Source organism: Alosa pseudoharengus, unplaced genomic scaffold (genome assembly GCF_046254945.1).
Source record: "Alosa pseudoharengus isolate Yale_2024_CS ecotype anadromous, Long Island Sound unplaced genomic scaffold, YU_APseudo_1.1 YU_APseudo_1.1_scf_23, whole genome shotgun sequence".
NCBI classification, from domain to species: Eukaryota; Metazoa; Chordata; class Actinopteri; order Clupeiformes; family Clupeidae; genus Alosa; species Alosa pseudoharengus.
In genome coordinates this window covers 23,110,657-23,129,304 of record NW_027468685.1, presented here as the reverse complement: position 1 = coordinate 23,129,304, position 18,648 = coordinate 23,110,657, and the positions used below count along the sequence as shown (strand labels likewise).

General features: G+C 46.1%; 1 protein-coding gene across 2 annotated transcripts in view; it reads right to left on the bottom strand.

Annotated features, from left to right (window-relative positions):
- Positions 1–6,769: 6,769 nt before the first annotated feature.
- Positions 6,770–18,648, bottom strand: part of angpt1 (angiopoietin 1) — a 47,313-nt gene continuing 35,434 nt past the window's right edge. For both annotated transcript variants that reach the window (XM_076302087.1, XM_076302088.1), the window contains exons 8-9: positions 12,107–12,237; positions 6,770–9,536 (exon numbers count right to left, since the gene is read on the bottom strand). In XM_076302087.1, coding sequence (XP_076158202.1) covers positions 9,373–9,536; positions 12,107–12,237 — 295 coding nt within the window. In that variant the 3' untranslated portion in view covers positions 6,770–9,372. The remainder of the gene's footprint in view (positions 9,537–12,106; positions 12,238–18,648) is intronic.

The following is an 18,648-nucleotide window of genomic DNA, read 5'->3' as shown; positions in this document are numbered from 1 at the left end:
GAAGTATGGGCCCTTTCATGTGCTGGAATGGGGGTTGGTGGGGGATGGAGTCCACATCAGTTTCACAGCTTCATTGCTTATTCCCCCACAGCGCTGAAATGCGGTTTGAGTAGATATTTTTGAGGGGTTAGGAGACCAAAATGACTGCATTTCAAATCAGCTTGAAATTGCTTCACGCTTCACTTTTTCATGTTTTCCACGTTCGAGCTGACCTTGCTGAAACGTCCCCTAGTAAAAACACAAAGGCCGTCTCTCTCTCTCTTTCTCTCTCTCTTTCTCTGCTTAGCATTTGGGTTGTGAGAGAATGTTCTTGGACATACTGTACATTTTTTGAGATCCATAATATATACGTTTCCCTTTCGTGTCGTAATCTATTCGCAGAGCGGGTTAACGTCCTCTAAAACTCACCCTCATTGATCCGCAGGGATCTGCTGCTCGGGCCTTTACGAGCGAACCCCCGAGTCTCGGCGCCCACCGGGAATGGTTTCGCAAGCTAAACCCCGGGGTGATCCTGCACATAACTCTTAACGTATCACTCAGGGCATTTCTGCTGAGCAATTGTGTGTGTGTGCTTTTTTTTTTTAATAACGTGTATCGTCGATAAATCATCAGTAAAAAATGCAGTGACAGCCTGAGTTCTGAGTGCATTACGAGGACTGAGGAGTGAATAAACAGCGGAGAGAGACAGAGAGAGTATATCTTTTCAAGAGTGGGAAAGAATATTCACAATGAGAAAACCTGCCTCCTGTGCCCTATCTCGGCATGTCATTGAGAGGGTCCCCCTGTTGCACTGGTGCGCTACATGATTAAGGAGTCCCCTATCTCTGTCAGACGACATGATTAAAGGTTCCCCACTGGTAGAGGGAGGGGGGGCGACTCAGTAAAGAGTCCCCCCCACACACACTCAAATGGCCTCTCCCTTACACACAAAAGATTAATCTATTAAGATAACTGGCAGCCTCTCTATATTTCCCAATGAGGAACACACTTTCAAGTCGCGAGCATAATAATATACGCCAAGCAGGTCCCGGCTGTCGGCCCACCTGGAAAACATCTCACGGGCGGCAGGGGTCTGATTCAAAGGCCACTTCAGAGATGTTAGATGGGCCCCATGATTCAAAGTCATTTCCTTAGACAAACAGAGAGGCATTTGTTGTTGGAGCCATTAAGATCGAGCCAATGCTCGACAGTTATTTGTAAAAACATGCAGTGCAAATGTAGGGCTGAGGTTGAGTGTGTAGTCAGTGCGTGCTTTAGGAGAATGTTCGAGGTTTCTGGCAGAGGAGGAGCGTTGGTCAGAGCTTGTGTCTGTTTGTGAGACATCACACCTCGTTATCTCAGGCCGAAAAGGAGTTATCCAGGAAGAGCTTCCCAGCAAGAGCTGTCCAGACAGCTCGTCATAGAGAGATCCACTCCCTTTAAGCTGTCTAAATAGACACATTTCCAAAGGGGAATGGAGGGAGAGAACATATTCCACATCAGGATGAATTTAAATGAGACATTAATGAAAAAAAGATTTCCCTCCTCCATGCGAATGGCGCAACTGTTTCCCAACTGTTTTTCGGCTCTGAATGCTTCTGTGCCAGCCAAGGGGAAACTGTGGGACAGTTTGTCTCAATATCATGGATTTTGTTCGTTTGTTATCGTGAAGCATTGCTTCAGTTTTTTTTCCCATTTTTCTTTCTATCGCTGTCTCTTGGCTGTCCTTGAACGCATGCCTCGAGTGAAGTTTCACATGAATCCAAGGAAAAACATAGGGCCCATCACATAATATGTCCATCACTTGAACATGCCTGTCCAGCTGCCCCCCCCCCCCCCCCAAGAAAAGCCAATGCAAGTTTTCTTGGGAAGGGCTACCGTTTTCCCTAGAACACCAAGAAATGTGTGGAATGTTGTCGTCAAATAAAAAAAAAAGAGACAGCTGATGTCACGGGGCTGTCACGCAAAACAAATAAACAAAGCCGCTTCCCAGCGCTGGCCGTGGCAGTTTGTCACGACGACGGGGCGACCGTGTGGTGTGAGGTCAAAACGGCGGACAGTCCCCTGGGCCTGATCAGACCAGAGGGGAAGAGAGAGAGAGGCCGAGGGAGAGAGTGTAAGAATGTGGACACACACACACACACACACAAAGAATGGAAGACAGTGTACAGTATGTGTGCATGGTCTCATGTGCTTGAGTATGTGTGAATGTTTGAAGAAGAGAGGAGAGAGAGAGAAAATACTACCCCCTAACACACACACACACACACACACACACACACACACACACACACACACACACACACACACAGTGTCAATAAGTGTGGGACCAATAAGTGTTTGCATGTGTGTGTGTGTGTGTGTGTGTGTGTGTGTGTGTAAGCGATAGAGAAGCAGAGAGAGTGAGTAAGAGACTAAGTATTGTATGTGCATGTGTGGATATATGAGCGTTCAGTAATCGAAGGAACGTAAAGAGTCTCTCTCTCTCTCACACACACACACACACATTCAAATTCACACACAAGAGTATCCCCTTCACCACCCTTCCACCCCCCATTACACACACACACACACACACACACACACACACACACACACATACACACACACACACAAACACACACACACATATGCACACACCATATCTAAACCAAGTGTCACTCTCACTACCGCAAGCCATCCATCACTGTGAACACCTATTGAGAATTTTGAGTGGGGAGGGAGGAGGGAGGTTTCCAGTTGGACAGGGGAGGCCGCTCCCCCAGCTTAACTCGGTGTTTACACTTTTTGTTCTCTTCCATTTATTTGGTTAGGAAATGACACAGGGACTTCGCTGAAATGCACCCCTTCCCGGCCGCCTTCCTCTTTGCCAGCCCACGCTGTATCTATTTCCCCTCGACTGGCGACTCAAGCCAATATTTCCCTGTCTCACACTTCACAAATAAAAAGTCCGGAATCAAGTCCTTATGATCTAATAGATCCTTTATAACCTGGAAACGTCCAATCCCGAGTGTCGCAATAGCATCCTGGATATTTTAAAATAAAATTTTGTGTTTATTTCTGAAGGAGAGGAGATTTATTTGGTGCCTGGTTTCGTGCCAACTGCCGGAGCTTTGGCTGTTTCTGGGTCTCGTCTGCGATGCGAAAAGATGGGTTTGCGTCGTTGGATCACAAGAAGACATGTAATTTTGGTTTCGTAGAATCAGGCCATTAACAACACATGCTTGACCTAACACCTAATCTTTGCAATTCAGTGGGGAAAGTGAGCCATGGATTTGAATTTCAACAGCCTGTCCAATGGAGAGATGGAGATTTTTTTTCTTTTCTTCTGCTGTATGCTGATACAAAAATGGTTTCCTTTTATTACATGTGATTCATTTTCTACCGAGAGAAAAATTTCCTGTAAGCACCGCATCAATCAACATTAGCCCTCTGTGCATACTTTATAGCATGTTAATAAACAGTCAATAACTTCAAAATTATCATTGAGCCATTAGTTATGACATTCTTGAGAGCAAACATGAGTTTCGAAGTGACTCCAGAATCTTAACTCCTTTTGCGCTCTCCTTGGCTTTCAACACAATCAAATCCTAAATGCCCCATGCAGTCATTATACCCTCTAAACATCCGTGCCTACCCCAGACTGAGACCCAAAATGAGCCTTTCTACGGTTGACATATCAAGGAGTCACTCTGAATACACAATATTGGCCACACACTATGCTATGCTGTAACTGCCTGTGCTTTGCTTTTGCTGTGCCCCCCTTTTTTATGCAGTTGGCATGCCATATTATTTTGACAGATGACCATTTCACCTTAATCTCCCGCACCGGCGATAAACAGCTGTCATTGATAGAGACAGGCAAATTGAATCTGCCAACGGTAACTGCGTTATCGTCCGAAAGAAATATTATGACATTGACACAAGCATCTCCGGATGGGAGCCTGGTGCGTTTGAAGGCAAATTCAATTTCCAGGGCGAAAAAGGCAAATCTGAATACATATTTGCCGATTGCAAGAAAAAGCACACACTCTGGGTGTAGATACACGAAAAAAGGCCGCAGTTCAGTTGTCTCTCAAACACATCTGGGGTTTATTCAGACGCTCTCACCGTGTTACAGCTCTCTCATCAGCGCTATAAATCACCGACTTGCAACTACCACTGGACTGTGTCTGTTTGACAAGAGTTCAGTGGCCACGTTGTACGGTTTTACTGTATTATATTAAATGACCTCATTCGAGTGTTCCACCTGAAACAGATTCCAAGAGTTTCCTAAACACTTCTCGTTCACGCTATTGCAAATAATCTTGTGACTACCAAGGTAATAAAGAGTTAACTGTGGTGAAATTCTACCAATGTTGGATCTTCTCTGAATTTGTATTTAAATAGCACATAAAGTATTCTGCAAAAAAGTAATAAAGACTCCCTCTTGAGGTAAAAATAGCAAAACACCAGAGAGAGAGAGAGATATATCACCAAACATCTGATATGTTCTTGTGCAGACACTCTGCTTCCATGTATATGTATTTTCCTAATCAGTCCCATCAGGTTTATCGTGATTAATGTTTTCGCTGTGGTGAGTTTGCTGTCTCTGGGAGGCTAAATTGGCTCCTAGTGTTTACACTGCAGGTACTCTCTGTGGGGCTTATCTGATCTGGCACAGACCCTGCCCTCACTCATCTGGTCAACCACACGCTCCCTGCGGGTCTCCATCTCCCACCCCAAACACCCCCCTGTCCCATCCAGTCTGACCAAACAGGAAATGATCAGTCTTCAGAGCCAAGGGCCCGAAAAGGTAAGGAGTGGGCGAGTGTGTCTCTCTCTGTCTGTGTGTGTGTGTGTGTGTGTGTGTGTGTGTGTGTGTGAAGGGGGGTGGTTGGTGGGATCAATGCTTCCCTATCATCTGAAATATTTGAGATGTCATGGGACTCCTCTGCTTGGTCATTTGCTGTTGCTCCACCACTGGACCCTAGCAACATGTCATCATGTCCATTCTCATCTCCACCGGCCAGAACACAACTGCTCATGTGTCCGTCATCAGCAGATGCTCTCTAGCCTTTCACTTGCAGGTGAAGAATGAAGAGGATGCAAATGCTCAGCCAGTCTTGGATTGCTTTCATGTGTGTGCTTAAAAGGGTAGATTGAGGCCACCTGTGTAGATCTCTTGAGGGTAACTTTTTACCTGCCATCTGTATCTCCAGACTATCTTCCCTCCACCATCCAGGGCAGAGAGCTGCTTGGCTGCCGGTGTTGGCAGCAAAGTGTTTCAGAAAACATACATGATTACTTCCCATGCTGTCATTTCTTTTCATGTCTTGATTAACCTTGAGAGATGCCTCACGTGTGTGTACATGGACTGATTTTGTTATATAGTTTATTTGTTGTCCATTCGTCCCATTGTGTCTAGATGTGGTTTCTATTTTTCTTTGTTGTATGGCTTGTCACTACCCTGTGCAACCATTGGTTGAACTAAGCGCTAGCTTTGTTACCCTAGCTCTCCAAGCTGAAGCTTTCCCCCTTATAGGACTCAGCTCTGCGTCCAACCCTCCATTTTTAATGTTGTCCAGGCTGGAGCTAACTGGGATGGTTCTGTCACGATTTAGCATAGTGTGGTGTGATGGGGGTGCTTGGCAACTACTACTGTATCTATTACTTTTTCCGAGTGTGACATGTGTGGCCTCTTGAGGGATTCTTTTCCATTTCTATGACAAACCCCCTTCCCTAGTGTAACTCCTACCTAGATAACTCTGGTATCTTTCTCCTGGCTAGCAGGTTGGGCCTGGGGCGATGGTGTTGGTGTTTGAATACATGAACTTCTGTGTGTGCATGTCTAAGTGTTTTTTGCATGTATATGTGTGCATGTGTAAGTGCGAGTATGTAGTCATGTGTGGGTGTGAATGACAACACGTGTCTTTTTTCCGTGGGTCACTGCTGACACAGGTGATGAGGCGTGTCTTTGTGTCGAGTCGGCCTAAGTGCATGTGTCTCCTTGAGGGTGTTTGTTTGCTTCTATGCATGAGTTCATGTGTATGTGTGTGTGTGTATCATCACTCCTTCTGATGATCCCCTTCTCCTCTCATTGTCCCCATGAGCTCGTTGATGGCCGGCACATTCCGGCGGGTGTGCTGCGGGTCAGTGGCGGTGATGAGGGATAAGCCACCGCAAGCGGGCCGGCATGGCCGTTTGCTTAACCTCTGATTAGCCGCAGGAATGCCAGCTATGGAGCTGCTGGAGGCTCCCTCGGCAGCATCGCTTGACACCTCGGCAATCTGTCACCGCGGTGAGAGCCCCCCCCCCCAAGCTGCACCCCCCACCCCCCCACCCCTGTGTTAAAGAGGGTTCTGGCCACCCTATAGGACAATAGCACCAGTGCTTTATCTCAGCACCATCTGGCTCTCTCGTCTATGAAAAAGGCCACATGCACTCGTTCCTTTCTCTAGTGCTCTCTCTTGCGCGCTCTCCGTCTCTCAATCACTCACTCCCCCTCTCGCTTTCTTTTTTGGGTGGTGTGTCCACACGGGTCCTTTGTCATGCTACGTGACTCCATGCGGAACGCGGGCGGAGCAAGCAATGAGCTGGTGGACTGGTGAATGGGGTGGTTGTGGTTGTGTGTCTGCGTGTGTGTGTTGTGTGTGGTATGTGTGTGTGTGTGTGTGTGTGTGTGTGTTTGTGAGTGCAGTTTTCAGTTGGTAGTCTTGTATTAAAAAAGCAAAAGTATCAAAAGCAGAACAGCAATAATAACAAATGAGAACTTGAGTCAACAAAAATCAACAGGTTTCCTAAGTCCCAGTCCGCAATCAAAACTGCATCACATGCTTGGTTTTATTCAGTCTAGCATCATGAAATTCTGACCACTGATACAAAAATAAGAGTTTAAATAATATGGCAAAACAACGGCTTTTTATGAGGTAATGGCAGAGTCATTGAAGGCACTGGTCTTTTCTATTGTTATTCTTATTACTTCAGAATGAAAACCATGGTCCTGCAGAGGATATATAAATGACAGTGCTTTCCTCAGGAAAGTTATTTTATATGTACACATATTAAATTACAGTTACACCATTTTAGTATGTTAATAAACATGTCAGGTCAAGGCGCTACACACACCAGATACAATGAGGCATTTTATTTTTACAAGAGTACCTGCCTTCAATAAAAGGATAAACTGAAAATATGCTTGCTAGTCGTCGCTCCATGCTGGTGGTTTTGTAATAGAAGTGTGCAGAGCACTGAAGCAAGTCATTCGTTTTATCACGGCTTCAGCTGGGATGCTTTAAAACAGCATTTTAAACCTGGCTGATGAAAGGAGGCCATGATGACTGCAGCTGCCAACGCAGCGATGGGTTTTTCTCAACCGATGATGATGGATCAGAGTGCCTCAGACACAGATGAAGATGGTAACGTCTTAAAAAAAACATTATTTATGAGGCAACCTCTCAGGTTTTAATGAGGCCATCTCTCACTGTGAGGGAGAATATTCAGAACAGCAGCTCTGAACGGGGACCGCTTGGAGTATAAGGGCCGTGGGGATGACTGATGGGATATGATGGGTTTAATGGGTTTAGCAACTAAGTAAGATTATGTTTTTGTAAAAGGGAACTTTTCAGCATTCGCAATGTGCATCCCACACTGACTTCCCCACTGAAGCCTCTGGGCTGCTGTGTTACATTATTAGCATTGACTATTGTACCAGATGCTGGTAAAATTATGCCATTGTAACTTGACCTGTACTGAACTGTAATTTGACCTGTACTGTATCTGAGCAAATAAATTAACTTGCAGTTTGAACACATGCTGTCTGACCAGCTTCTGACGAAACAGCTTCATTGCGTTAGGCTACTGCTGATTACAAAGTAGCCTTGGTGTCAACATAGGGCATTTCATCAGCTAATCAACCTGTACATCTTTCTGCAAAGTTCAACACTGTAGGCTACTTTACCAATTGAAATTGCATCTTGGTAAGCTGTATAATGTTCTCATGTAAGTAGAACTGTATCAGAATGAAAGATGTTATTTAATAACTACCAGATGCTTTGGTAGTCTAATGTCTTGCTCCCGATAAACATTTTATTCTACCTAAAATAACATTAATTTGAAGGAACAAGACAACTGTTGAGTTTTGACCCTGCAACTCTAATGTCTGGCCCTGATTGAAATATAAAACTGTTGACTAGTTCACCACTATAGCAGCAGATCTCCAGGAATCCTGGCATGTTTAATCTGCCACTGTCAGATACACAAATGGCCCTTTTGTTCCAGCATCTAATTATGTAGACATTTTGTGGTTTTGCCAGCATCTAGTTTAATGGCCACAGAATACAGTATTTATAATGAAATACAACAGCCCATCATTTTTTATTTCAATTCTTCTTGTGATTTATGCTGATGTACCTTGCATAGCAATGTTGCAATGTCGCATTCTCTTTATGTTCGCTAATGCAATCGCTGACATTGAGCTGAAATTATTGCACTTTGGAGTATTGGCACTGGCTGTAAAACATCCAATAATAAATGTGGATCAACCTTTATCATAGGCCACAGCCAACAACAACAATGGGGGCAGTATGAACTCTAGAACTAATCAACAGTCTTTGGCAGGCCAACAAGCATACAGTACATGTTGCAGCACAACTATTGACCAATGGCCTTGCTCTCAGAGTCATTGTTCCATTCTGTTGCCCATGAAAGACAAATATTACAAGTATTATGCTGTAAGTGACCTTGTAAATGGAGCGGTGTGCAACGATTCGTCTTCTCGGGTTGCCTGGGAAAATAATTTACAAAAGAGTATAGCATTCCAAATGTATCAAACTAAAGTACTGGTATACAAAAAAAAGGCATAAAATATAAAATATCTCATGTCCCAAAGGTAATTGTGCAATTTGATCATCCATGTTACGAAAAAAAAGGCAATGACAAAACAATTCAAACATTTCTTCTCTTGGTTTCCCAATGACCTTCCAGATGGAGGGTGTTTGCTGAGTGGCCCTAGCCGCCAAATAAACCAAAGGCCAGGCCCATCCCATCCCATCAAAGGCAAGAACAGTAGTCCTCTGATCTGGAGTGAGAAGTGTATGGCACTTGAAGTTCATACCTTGGATGTAAAAATAACAGAACCAAGTTTGTCTTCCAAAAAGTCCCAAAGAGTTGAAGCACCTACCATGGCAGAAACACCATGATAAGAATAGGCCCCAGAAATTCCCCCCATCCCAATTCCTGGAGAGAGGTTATCAGGCAAAAGTGTCACTTGCCACCAGGTAGTATAAGGCTCGCCAGACGAGTTCAGTGGAGGTGCTGGGATGGAGTCATGCAAAGATGCCAGTGAGAAGCACTGTTCTGGAACATTCTTAGTAGTGCTCTGTATGGAATGGAGGGGGGGAGGGGAGGGGGTCATTATAAGAAGTCCAGGGGTCGGATCATCATGGTGGTGGCCCGGAGTGAGTAGCTGGGGCCTTTGAAGTAGTGCCACTTGATGCCGTTGAGTTTGCCCACGTGTTGCCCTTGGTTGTAGTACATGCCATTGAGGTTTGATGGCCCACAAGCGTCAAACCACCAACCTGTAAAGAGAAGAGAAATTCAGGAGAAAATCAGTCAAAATTGACATGGAGCATACCGGTTATAAAATGTCCTGAATAAGTCCTGACAGAACTTTATTAAGCTGCTTTCTTGGACTTATTCTGGAAGGTTCTTTAAAAAAAACAAGGCATATACACACAAGGCTAGGGCCAAAATGTCTAGGGCTAAAAGTTCAGCTGTCATTCCAGAGAGGCCTAGTTACTATGGTACAGGTTAAGAATGACTGGCAGCACCTGATGCTCCTGATGGTATCTGGAGAAAGGGTGTGCAGTACCCCTGTAGGTGCACCTTAGATAAGAACAACTGCCTGCTACAAGGGAACTATTTGGCACCATTCAATGTAGAAATAACTTCTGCAAGCTCTAAGCTTTGTAAGAAAACCTGTGTTTGCACTGTCTATAATACTATATCAACATACACTCATTCACACACACATAAAGTCAAAAGATATAAGATATAAAGTCAAAAGAATGCACATAACAGCTGCCAATAAAAGACATCTTTGGGTTCAGCCAGGAAACTCTTCTAAAATGCCATGGGCTGTAGTGTTGAGCACCTGGAGATTAGTTTCCACTCGGGCAGCCTATTTAAAGAGAGTGTACTTTCAAGGGCAAACTTTAATTGCTGCTACTGCCAGACTCGCTCATCCTTCATATATTGGCTGTACATTGCTGCTGCCGTTGTGATGGCTATATATGTGTATTTTACTGCTCACCCACCTGTCATGTCTCACAACTTTTTGCTCAAGCAACATGCCCAATGAAGTGTGCACTATACCCCCTGTGTGTTCCAGTTTCCTTTTACACATGGCTCCTTATACAGTAGAGTGCTTTTCTTTGGCCCTTGAAATGTTGCAAGCTTTTATGGCTAAAGTTGTTACTTGTTAAACTCCCTTTTATATAGGCGGTACAGGAGATTACTGTAAAGGGTTATGCACAGTTCATTTACATGGATGCACCTCATGCCAAATGTAAATATAGTATATCCTATTCAATAACATTACATTATTTACATTGGGTGTATATTTCTGCATAGAATGCACGCTGCTGCTACTCCTCCACATGTGTTTCAATAAAAACGATGCACCATCTGAACTATGAACTACTGGTCAAGAATTTCTCAGTCTTGTGGTGGGGTGGTATGACTGGACAATACAAACAAAGCAGAACCCTCAACTGTGTTTCTTGGAACAGCGTGCCATGCAGTATGCCAATCAGCCAGTGACCAGTGGCCGAGTTCTGACCCCCAGCTCATATGTCAAGATACCAGTGGGCTGTGACATTTCTAGAAAGGCTCCCACAGTGTCATACAGCTGCCATGTCATTGGTCAGGGAGCGCTGTGGTAGAAGTCCCCTACTGGAGAACAGTGTAGGGGGGTCTGTTACCATGGCCACGAATCGGAGCCTGCTGGCGGGGTCAGTGTCCTTGCTGTTTCCAGGTCAGGCATTTCATGGGTTCATATAAAACAACTTTGAGATATTGAAACAAATCCAACCCCCGCCCCCCCCCCCCCACACACACACACACACACAAATAGGAACTCACTCTCACTTTCTCACACACACATACAGACACACACACAAGTCATGGAGATGAATGAATGAGATGAGAATTCTTCAGAAATTTGCTCGTTTTAGCCTTCCAAAGCAGCCAGGCTGTCAGAACTAAAGCCGTCCTGATCCATCAACACCCTTCTCATCTGTCCTTCCTGTGAATGCACACTATTGAGTGTCCTTCCCTAGGGGCTTGTGGTTGAGGCCTAATCCTCATCGCCCGATCACTGCCGGTAACCTTGATATGGAACGTCCCAACGTGCATTTTTTCTCAGGGTCCTGTTAAGCAAACTTGCCTGCTTGCCATGACAACTGAACCAAAAGGGAGTGAGCACAGATCCAGATAAGTGTGGAGAGGAAACGTTCTCAAGGCGATCAGGCCATCATGGTGCTGATGATGATGAACCTTTGAGATCCGACACCTTGGAGAGCGCCCTTTGCAAAAACCCAGATTTGGCACAGACTTTTGCGATTCTTTCACCAACAAGAGGGAGGAGAATTTGTCATTTTTAATCTTGAAAGACGTTTTTGGTGCTGGGGCCTTCCATGGCCAATGCAGTCAAGCAGAGGCACTGGGGAGAAACCTGCCTTGTGCTTAAGGGGTGAGGGATTCTCACGCGGGATGCGTAGGAGTTCCATGCAAACCTCATTACTTCACGACGGACACTCTCTGCCAAACAGGAAACCACTAAACGTTATTGACTCCTCACGAGCCCTTGGGCCTGTACATTTGACTCCCCGTTCTCAGATACCGTTTCCAACGCTTTCAACCCGTGAGTGTCGGATGGGCGTGGTGCGATGGCCCCGGCTTGGGTTTTAGCCGCAGAAAGTTGACGCAAAAGTTGACAGTTTGGTTCTTGGCAACAGATAAAACCTCAAATCCGGTAAACTCTTTGACGAAGGGTTTGTCTCGGAGCGTTCGGTTGATGGTATGTTGGTGGAAGGTCGTGTTGAGGGCATCTCATTAGTGTCAAATTTGTGCAGAGCCGCAGACTTACCGCCAGTGAGCATGAGTGCACACTTGCACATGCAGTTGTCGTTGTCCACGTCTTTGGTGCTGAAATCTGCTCCGTGGATCACCAGGCTGCTCAGCCTACCTGCTGTGCCCGTGTGGCTCTTCAGAAACAACCTAGAGAGAGAGAGAGAGAGAGAGACAGAGAGAGAGAGAGAGAGACAGAGAGAGCGAGAGAGAAAGATAGATAGAGAGAGAGAGAGAGAGAGAGAGAGAGAGAGAGAGAGAGAGAGAGACAGAGAGAGAGAATATAAGATATACATCTTTTTTGCAATTCCTCAGCCAACAACATATCATTCAATCGGGTGATTGACAAGAGGTGAAGGAGAGGTCACTAAACCACGGATGGCAGTCTACTACCATTGACCACTGATGTGGAACTGAACAAATCTGTGAAAGATAAAGACTTTAGGAATGAAATGATCCATTCTATTAGAATTACTGCACTGCTGCTGCACACACTGTGCATACTCACTCACACACATTTGGCAGTGTTTTGAGAGGAGTTCCTTTTGGGCAGTATCCTCCACACACACACACACACACACATACACACACACACACACACACACACACACACACACACACACACACACACACACGCACACACACACACACACACACTCTCCCTCCTCAATCCACAGGCAGCCAGTTCACTCAGCAGGGGCCGCTCAACCTAACCTGCACATGTGGAACCTGTAAATCAGGACTTCCTCCCTGCGCCACCACCCTGTGTCTCCCGACATCCACCCCCTCGGCCGCTCGGACAGAAAGGGAACTATGAGGCCCTGCATGCCCCCGAGGCGCGACGCTTTGCTGGGCCCCGGACTGAGGTGTGATGCCCACAGGGGGTGGACAAGGAGGAAGCCGTCTGCTGGAGCCCCCACCGGCCACTGCCTCCCTCCCTTTCGCCAGTCAAAGCCGGGGGGGGGGGACTCTCTTCCGAGTTGCATATGTGCGAGACTCCGGTTTGCTTTGAACCGCAATGTCTTCGCGGAAGATGCAAACAGTTGATAATGCAACCTCATGTTCCCCATTACGAACTTGTATTCTCAACTTGCAATCATTATCTGAAAACAGAAACAGATCTTGACATGCAAAAGCTGTGAGTGACGCATGCCTCATGCTGCGCACCATTGTTACTCGGACATGGTCAGTTCTGGAGCCCCATTCCGGGGGCTGGCTCGGGGCTCCCTGGGAGGATATGAAAGGGAAGGGGGAACCAGAGTGAATGCTTTCCACTGTGTCCGTCCTGCTGTGACCCCCATCATTAGTAGCCGGGTGGAGCGCCCGCTTCTCTGAAGTCTTATTATGGACGACTCGTGCGGCACAGCCCCGCTCCCCAAAGATACTTTCGCGAGCCAAGGAGCAGCACAACGCCAGCAAAAAAGAACACCCATAAGAACACACATGCTACGTTTCAGCGCAAAATGGTTTCCTGAAACCCACTGCTGTTAACGGGAATGCTCAAGGGCTGCGCGTGTGTCATAAATCTCACTTCTGAGTTTGACTTTTGCTTTGAGCCTGAAAACGGCTCGGAGTCCATGTGTACAGTTTTAGTGCATGAGGCCTGACAGGGTACCCAAGGCTCTGTTTTTATCAACTGTTTTGCGTTTTTTTTTCCGTAAACAGTTCTCTACAAGGGCTGTGAAAGGTTTCAGAAGTAGGACCTGTCACCCCAAAAGTGTTCAGGCACAGAAGATTGAGAGCAAATGAAGTGCTATTCAAATGTCATGGCTGCTGAGCCAGGGAAAATGCCTGTGCAAGACTGTACTGCAAAACATCTCTCATCTCCTTGAGTTTGCCGAGCAGAAAACAGACCTATTGCTTATGATGTAAGCTCACTGTACTTTGTCAATTTGAAAGGCGTTTGCTTTAAGTATCGGGAAGAGTGAGTGAATTGAGGACATTTTGCAAGTCAAACACACAGTCCAGTATTGACACAGCAATAAATCTATCAAAATTGCAGCATGCTGAAAGTGAAACACAGATTTCAATAGTGTATAATTGGCTACGTTAGCACTATGTTAAAAGGTTACTGATATGCTATTAACTTGTTTTGGTGGCATAAGATAGTGTGTAGGCACTGCAGGCAGTTGGGCGCTGGTGGTTGCTAGTGTAGAAGAGGTTAGGAAATGTTAGCCCCATCTGTATGGCAGGTGTCAAGGCAGACTTCTGTCATCACAGGCAACTGAGCCATAACCTCCTATGGCTACAGCTGCAGACGTTACGAAGTCTACCAGCTGTGGGCCTACATGCACAGCGTGGGGCATACCGCATCTCCTTGGCTTCCTATGATGTATGAAATGAAATATTTACTGGACACTCTACGGACACTCAACTCTCACCCAATGGCCAGGGTCATGGGTCCAGCTCCTAAACAACATGTGTTCTGATTAAGTAATGTTTGTATTTACTGGGCTGGATGTCATGTTGCATAGGCATAAAAGCTTTTCTGTACTTCATGTTAGACCACAAAACACATGGAACAGATGGAACAGTAAACAGACAACATCAGCCAGGGGAAAAAAAACACAACCACGACCACAAGAGCAACTCCAACTCAAACAGGAAGCTGGACGTACGAGCTGGCTATCAACATTGCATATTTACCTGAGGCTAACTACACTGTGACATTAAACATGTATAGCCTCTTGAGAATTCATGTCAGACACGATACGATGTAGCACTGGACGGCAGTGCTAAGTAGGACAACCCGAGGCAGCAGTCAGTGAAGGGGAAGAGACGGTCTTCCTGTGCACACAGACGCTGGGTTGTCTCGTCTTGGCCGTGCTAGCACAGCACAAGGGCAGTATTTCACTTGGGGGTGGGGGGTTAAATATCCACATGGCCAGCGGAGACCCCACAACCCCCTACAGACTATTCACTGCCTCTATCAGATGGGCTTCAGTGAAAATAACTTTATAAACGATTGGCCAAGGCTCATTAACAAAAGCTACGGTCGACGAAAACTAAAAAAGAAAAGTGCAGAAAAGAGTGTGGTGCGGGTGTGGAGGGGAAAGGAATGGAGAGGAATGATTTATTTAGTCTTACACAATGACACCCCCTGAGGGAAGAGGGCTTGGTGTCCAGCCATCTTATTTTTCTAATAATCGAAAGCGATTGCGGTTTGTTAGTGTTCCTTGATCACCGGATATGTGACATTTAGACAGAGAAAAAGGGATGGGTGTAACATTCTCATTTCTCATCATTATTTCCGTGTGTCGCCTATTTCATTTTACAGTTAATATGAAAGGACTTGCCCCAGGAGCACTCCTGAATGAAGGCTGTGATTAGGTCTTTGAGATGGAAACATTTATAGAGTTTCGTAAAAATAATAATACCCTAATACCAATCACAGCACCATTGCTCCGTAGAGACATCTCGATTTGTGCCGGCTCATTTTAATACTAAGAGTGAGAGTGAAATTGAGCGAGAGAGAGAGAGAGAGAGAGAGAGAGAGAGAGAGAGAGAGAGAGAGAGAGAGATGAGAGGGGTTGATGGAGGGGGCAAAAAAAAGGTTTACACAGCACGTCTGGGAGACAAACCCTCCAACGCTTCCTCACTGAACCAACATGCCTCCTGCTTCGGCAATGTTTTTTTTTTTTTTTTTTTTTGACAGCCGCCCTCTCTTCCCGGGGAATTTGTGAGGGCGCTCCTGAGTTTATGAAAGCAGAGTGCAATGAGCACACTGTTTGGAAACCCCTGAATGACAAATCCATTATAGCAGTGGGGTGGTCCTTAACGTCGGAGAGAAATCACTCTGAGCCGGAGGCAACAGACGGACAGAGCAGCTACTAGCCTCCTTGGTGTAGGAGACACCGTGGAGCTTACCAGCGCACAGAGCATCTTTAAAACAGCAGGAGGGAAAGTCAGACAAACAGTATGGGGGCGCTGTAAGTCACAACGCGCAATGAGGGGTATATCCAGCACAGAGATTCACAAAAGATGCCAAAGTTCCACCTGTGAGCAATGGAGAGAGAGAGAGAGAGAGAGAGAGAGAGAGAAACATATAAGGTTGCCTCTTAACTGGCAAGACATACTGAATCTGGCTTCAGTTAGAGTGAGATGGGTGCTGACAACCCTTCCACCTTATGCCAAAGCCCATGTAAGTACACAGACCCCCATCACCCCTTCAACCTCATCTGCCAGATCAAATTTGAAGAAGACCACGCTCCCTCTTGTCTGCTAACCCGAGTGAAGAATTTCATTAGGCCCATTCCAGCCCCACATGAAAAAAGCCAGGCGATTTCATTTCAGTGTACTCGTAACATCCCTTCACCTTTGCTGAGGTGCCGCTAAATGGTTTATTTTCATAAATGATTGGAGGTTTATGAGGGTGAAGGTAGACATGTGCGCACGCAGAGCTTCGTTATTCTGGGAATGCTATCCCTTCAATAACGTCTTGCCCCTTGTCCTTTTTTGGATAGCATTCCCTTTACCACACTGCACGTCAGCAGCCTTCACTTGTTCTAACATACGGTATTAATAGCCCAAAGATGGCCTCCTTCTTGGTAAGGGCAAAAAAAAGCCTTTCAAACTCGCTCCTTTTATCTTGGAAACGAGACGCGCGACCGAATCTGCTGGTCGCTTTTCCTTTCCTAGTGGAGTCCAGCGCAACCAAATCTGTTGTCTTGCACTTTCCACCTGGCACTCATTATAATGATGACCGGACTGTGCCGATCACACCTGGGGTTACCGGCCGTGTCCAGGGTGCATCTAAACACTGGACACACAAATCGCACGACTACACATGGCTAATCAGCGTGCATTCACACATCACACATTAACATCATAAACCAACATTACACCCTGACACATGGCATATGTACACAACACATACACACACACACACACACACACACACACACACACACACACACACACACACACACACACACACACACACACACACAGCCTGGAACACATACACACACACACTGGAACTCACGCCCATGCAACTTTAATACTGATCTAACACTGCTCTTACATCAAACTACAGCACCCAACACACTACACAAATTACAATTTCATACGATATGGTTTCGGCTGAGATACACACAACTGATCTTATCCAGTCTTTCTAGCTATGTAACCATGCAAGAATGACAGCTCGTAGTGGGAGTAATTTTGCAGTTGTTTCTCTTATCCACACCTGTCTAAGAAAGGGAAAACTCAGTCAGAGCACACTGGATGCTTCAAATGGATTGTGACAGACAGGGGGTTGAGCCGAGGTTATCTCAAGGAGAGACGAGGCCGGTCTCAGACTGTACCATGTTGCGAGTCGTGCACAACGTGGCCGGCACCTCCTAAATGCCCTCCTACACGGCTCCTGCTGCCAAGTCCCACTCCACAGAAATCCACATCAAATGCCTCTGCGGAGATCTCCTGATTCCAGCGGGGGCTCTTTCCATTACCATGAGTAAGAAATCCCCCGGCTTAGGCATTGGTTGGGGAGGAGGAGGAGGAGGAGGAGAAGGGGGGGGGGATATTGGATAAAGATGTAAAACTCTGTCTCTGAGAATAAACATATAGGGTGCAGTGCAGCTCTTCTGCGGAGGCTTGCTCGAGTGCACACACACGGAGCCACACACTCACCAGGGGCGCATTTTGGTCCAAACCTCACTTGTGTTTGCGCATTCACTCAAGTCTCACACGCCAAGACGTTTTCATCCCACTCAGTGTGCGGAGCGAGATGCATGTCTTATTTCAGCACGCAGGAAGGAGGCACGCACACTGACACACACACACACACACACACACACACACACACACACACACACGTATGCATGCAACCTGAATCCTTGTCTGTCTCTTGCTATACCTCCCACCCGCCTCCACACACACACACACACACACACACACACACACACAGAAACAGAAACAAGCAAAGCAATTATGTAAGCAAACATAAAAACCAACACACACTCTCTTGCGCACACACAAAAAAACGCATACACATTACATCTATTCCTGGACTTCAGAGAATTCTGTGAGCAAGAGAGAGAGAGAGAGAGAGAGATAGAGAGAGAGAGATAGAGAGAGAGAGAGAGAGAGAGAGAGAGAGAGAGAGAGAGAGAGAGAGAGAGAGAGAGAGAGACATAGAGGGCTCCAGTGTTGCTCTCATTAAAATACACAAAGCTTTGTCTAAACAGGACTACAGTCAGTCTGTCTCTGCAAGGCCATGTCAGTGGCGATGGGTCAGTGCTTTTCAGGCTGGGCCCTGCCAGATGACCAGATGACCAGTAACAACCCCTAACCCTAAACCCTAAACATCTCCAAACACAGCCACTTTCTCTACGGATGTGTGTTTTCGAAGGGCGCCTCTGAAGAGATGAAAGCACACGACGTGGCAAAGTCAGAGCCTCCGCTGCAACTTACGAGGTTGACCGCTTGACCCCCTCTGAGCACACGTCTAAGCAATGTTTCCCTAGACGGCAAAAAATAAAAAACTCTCTGCTGCACACTCCACTTCAACACACACACACACACACACACACACACACACACACACACACACACACACAC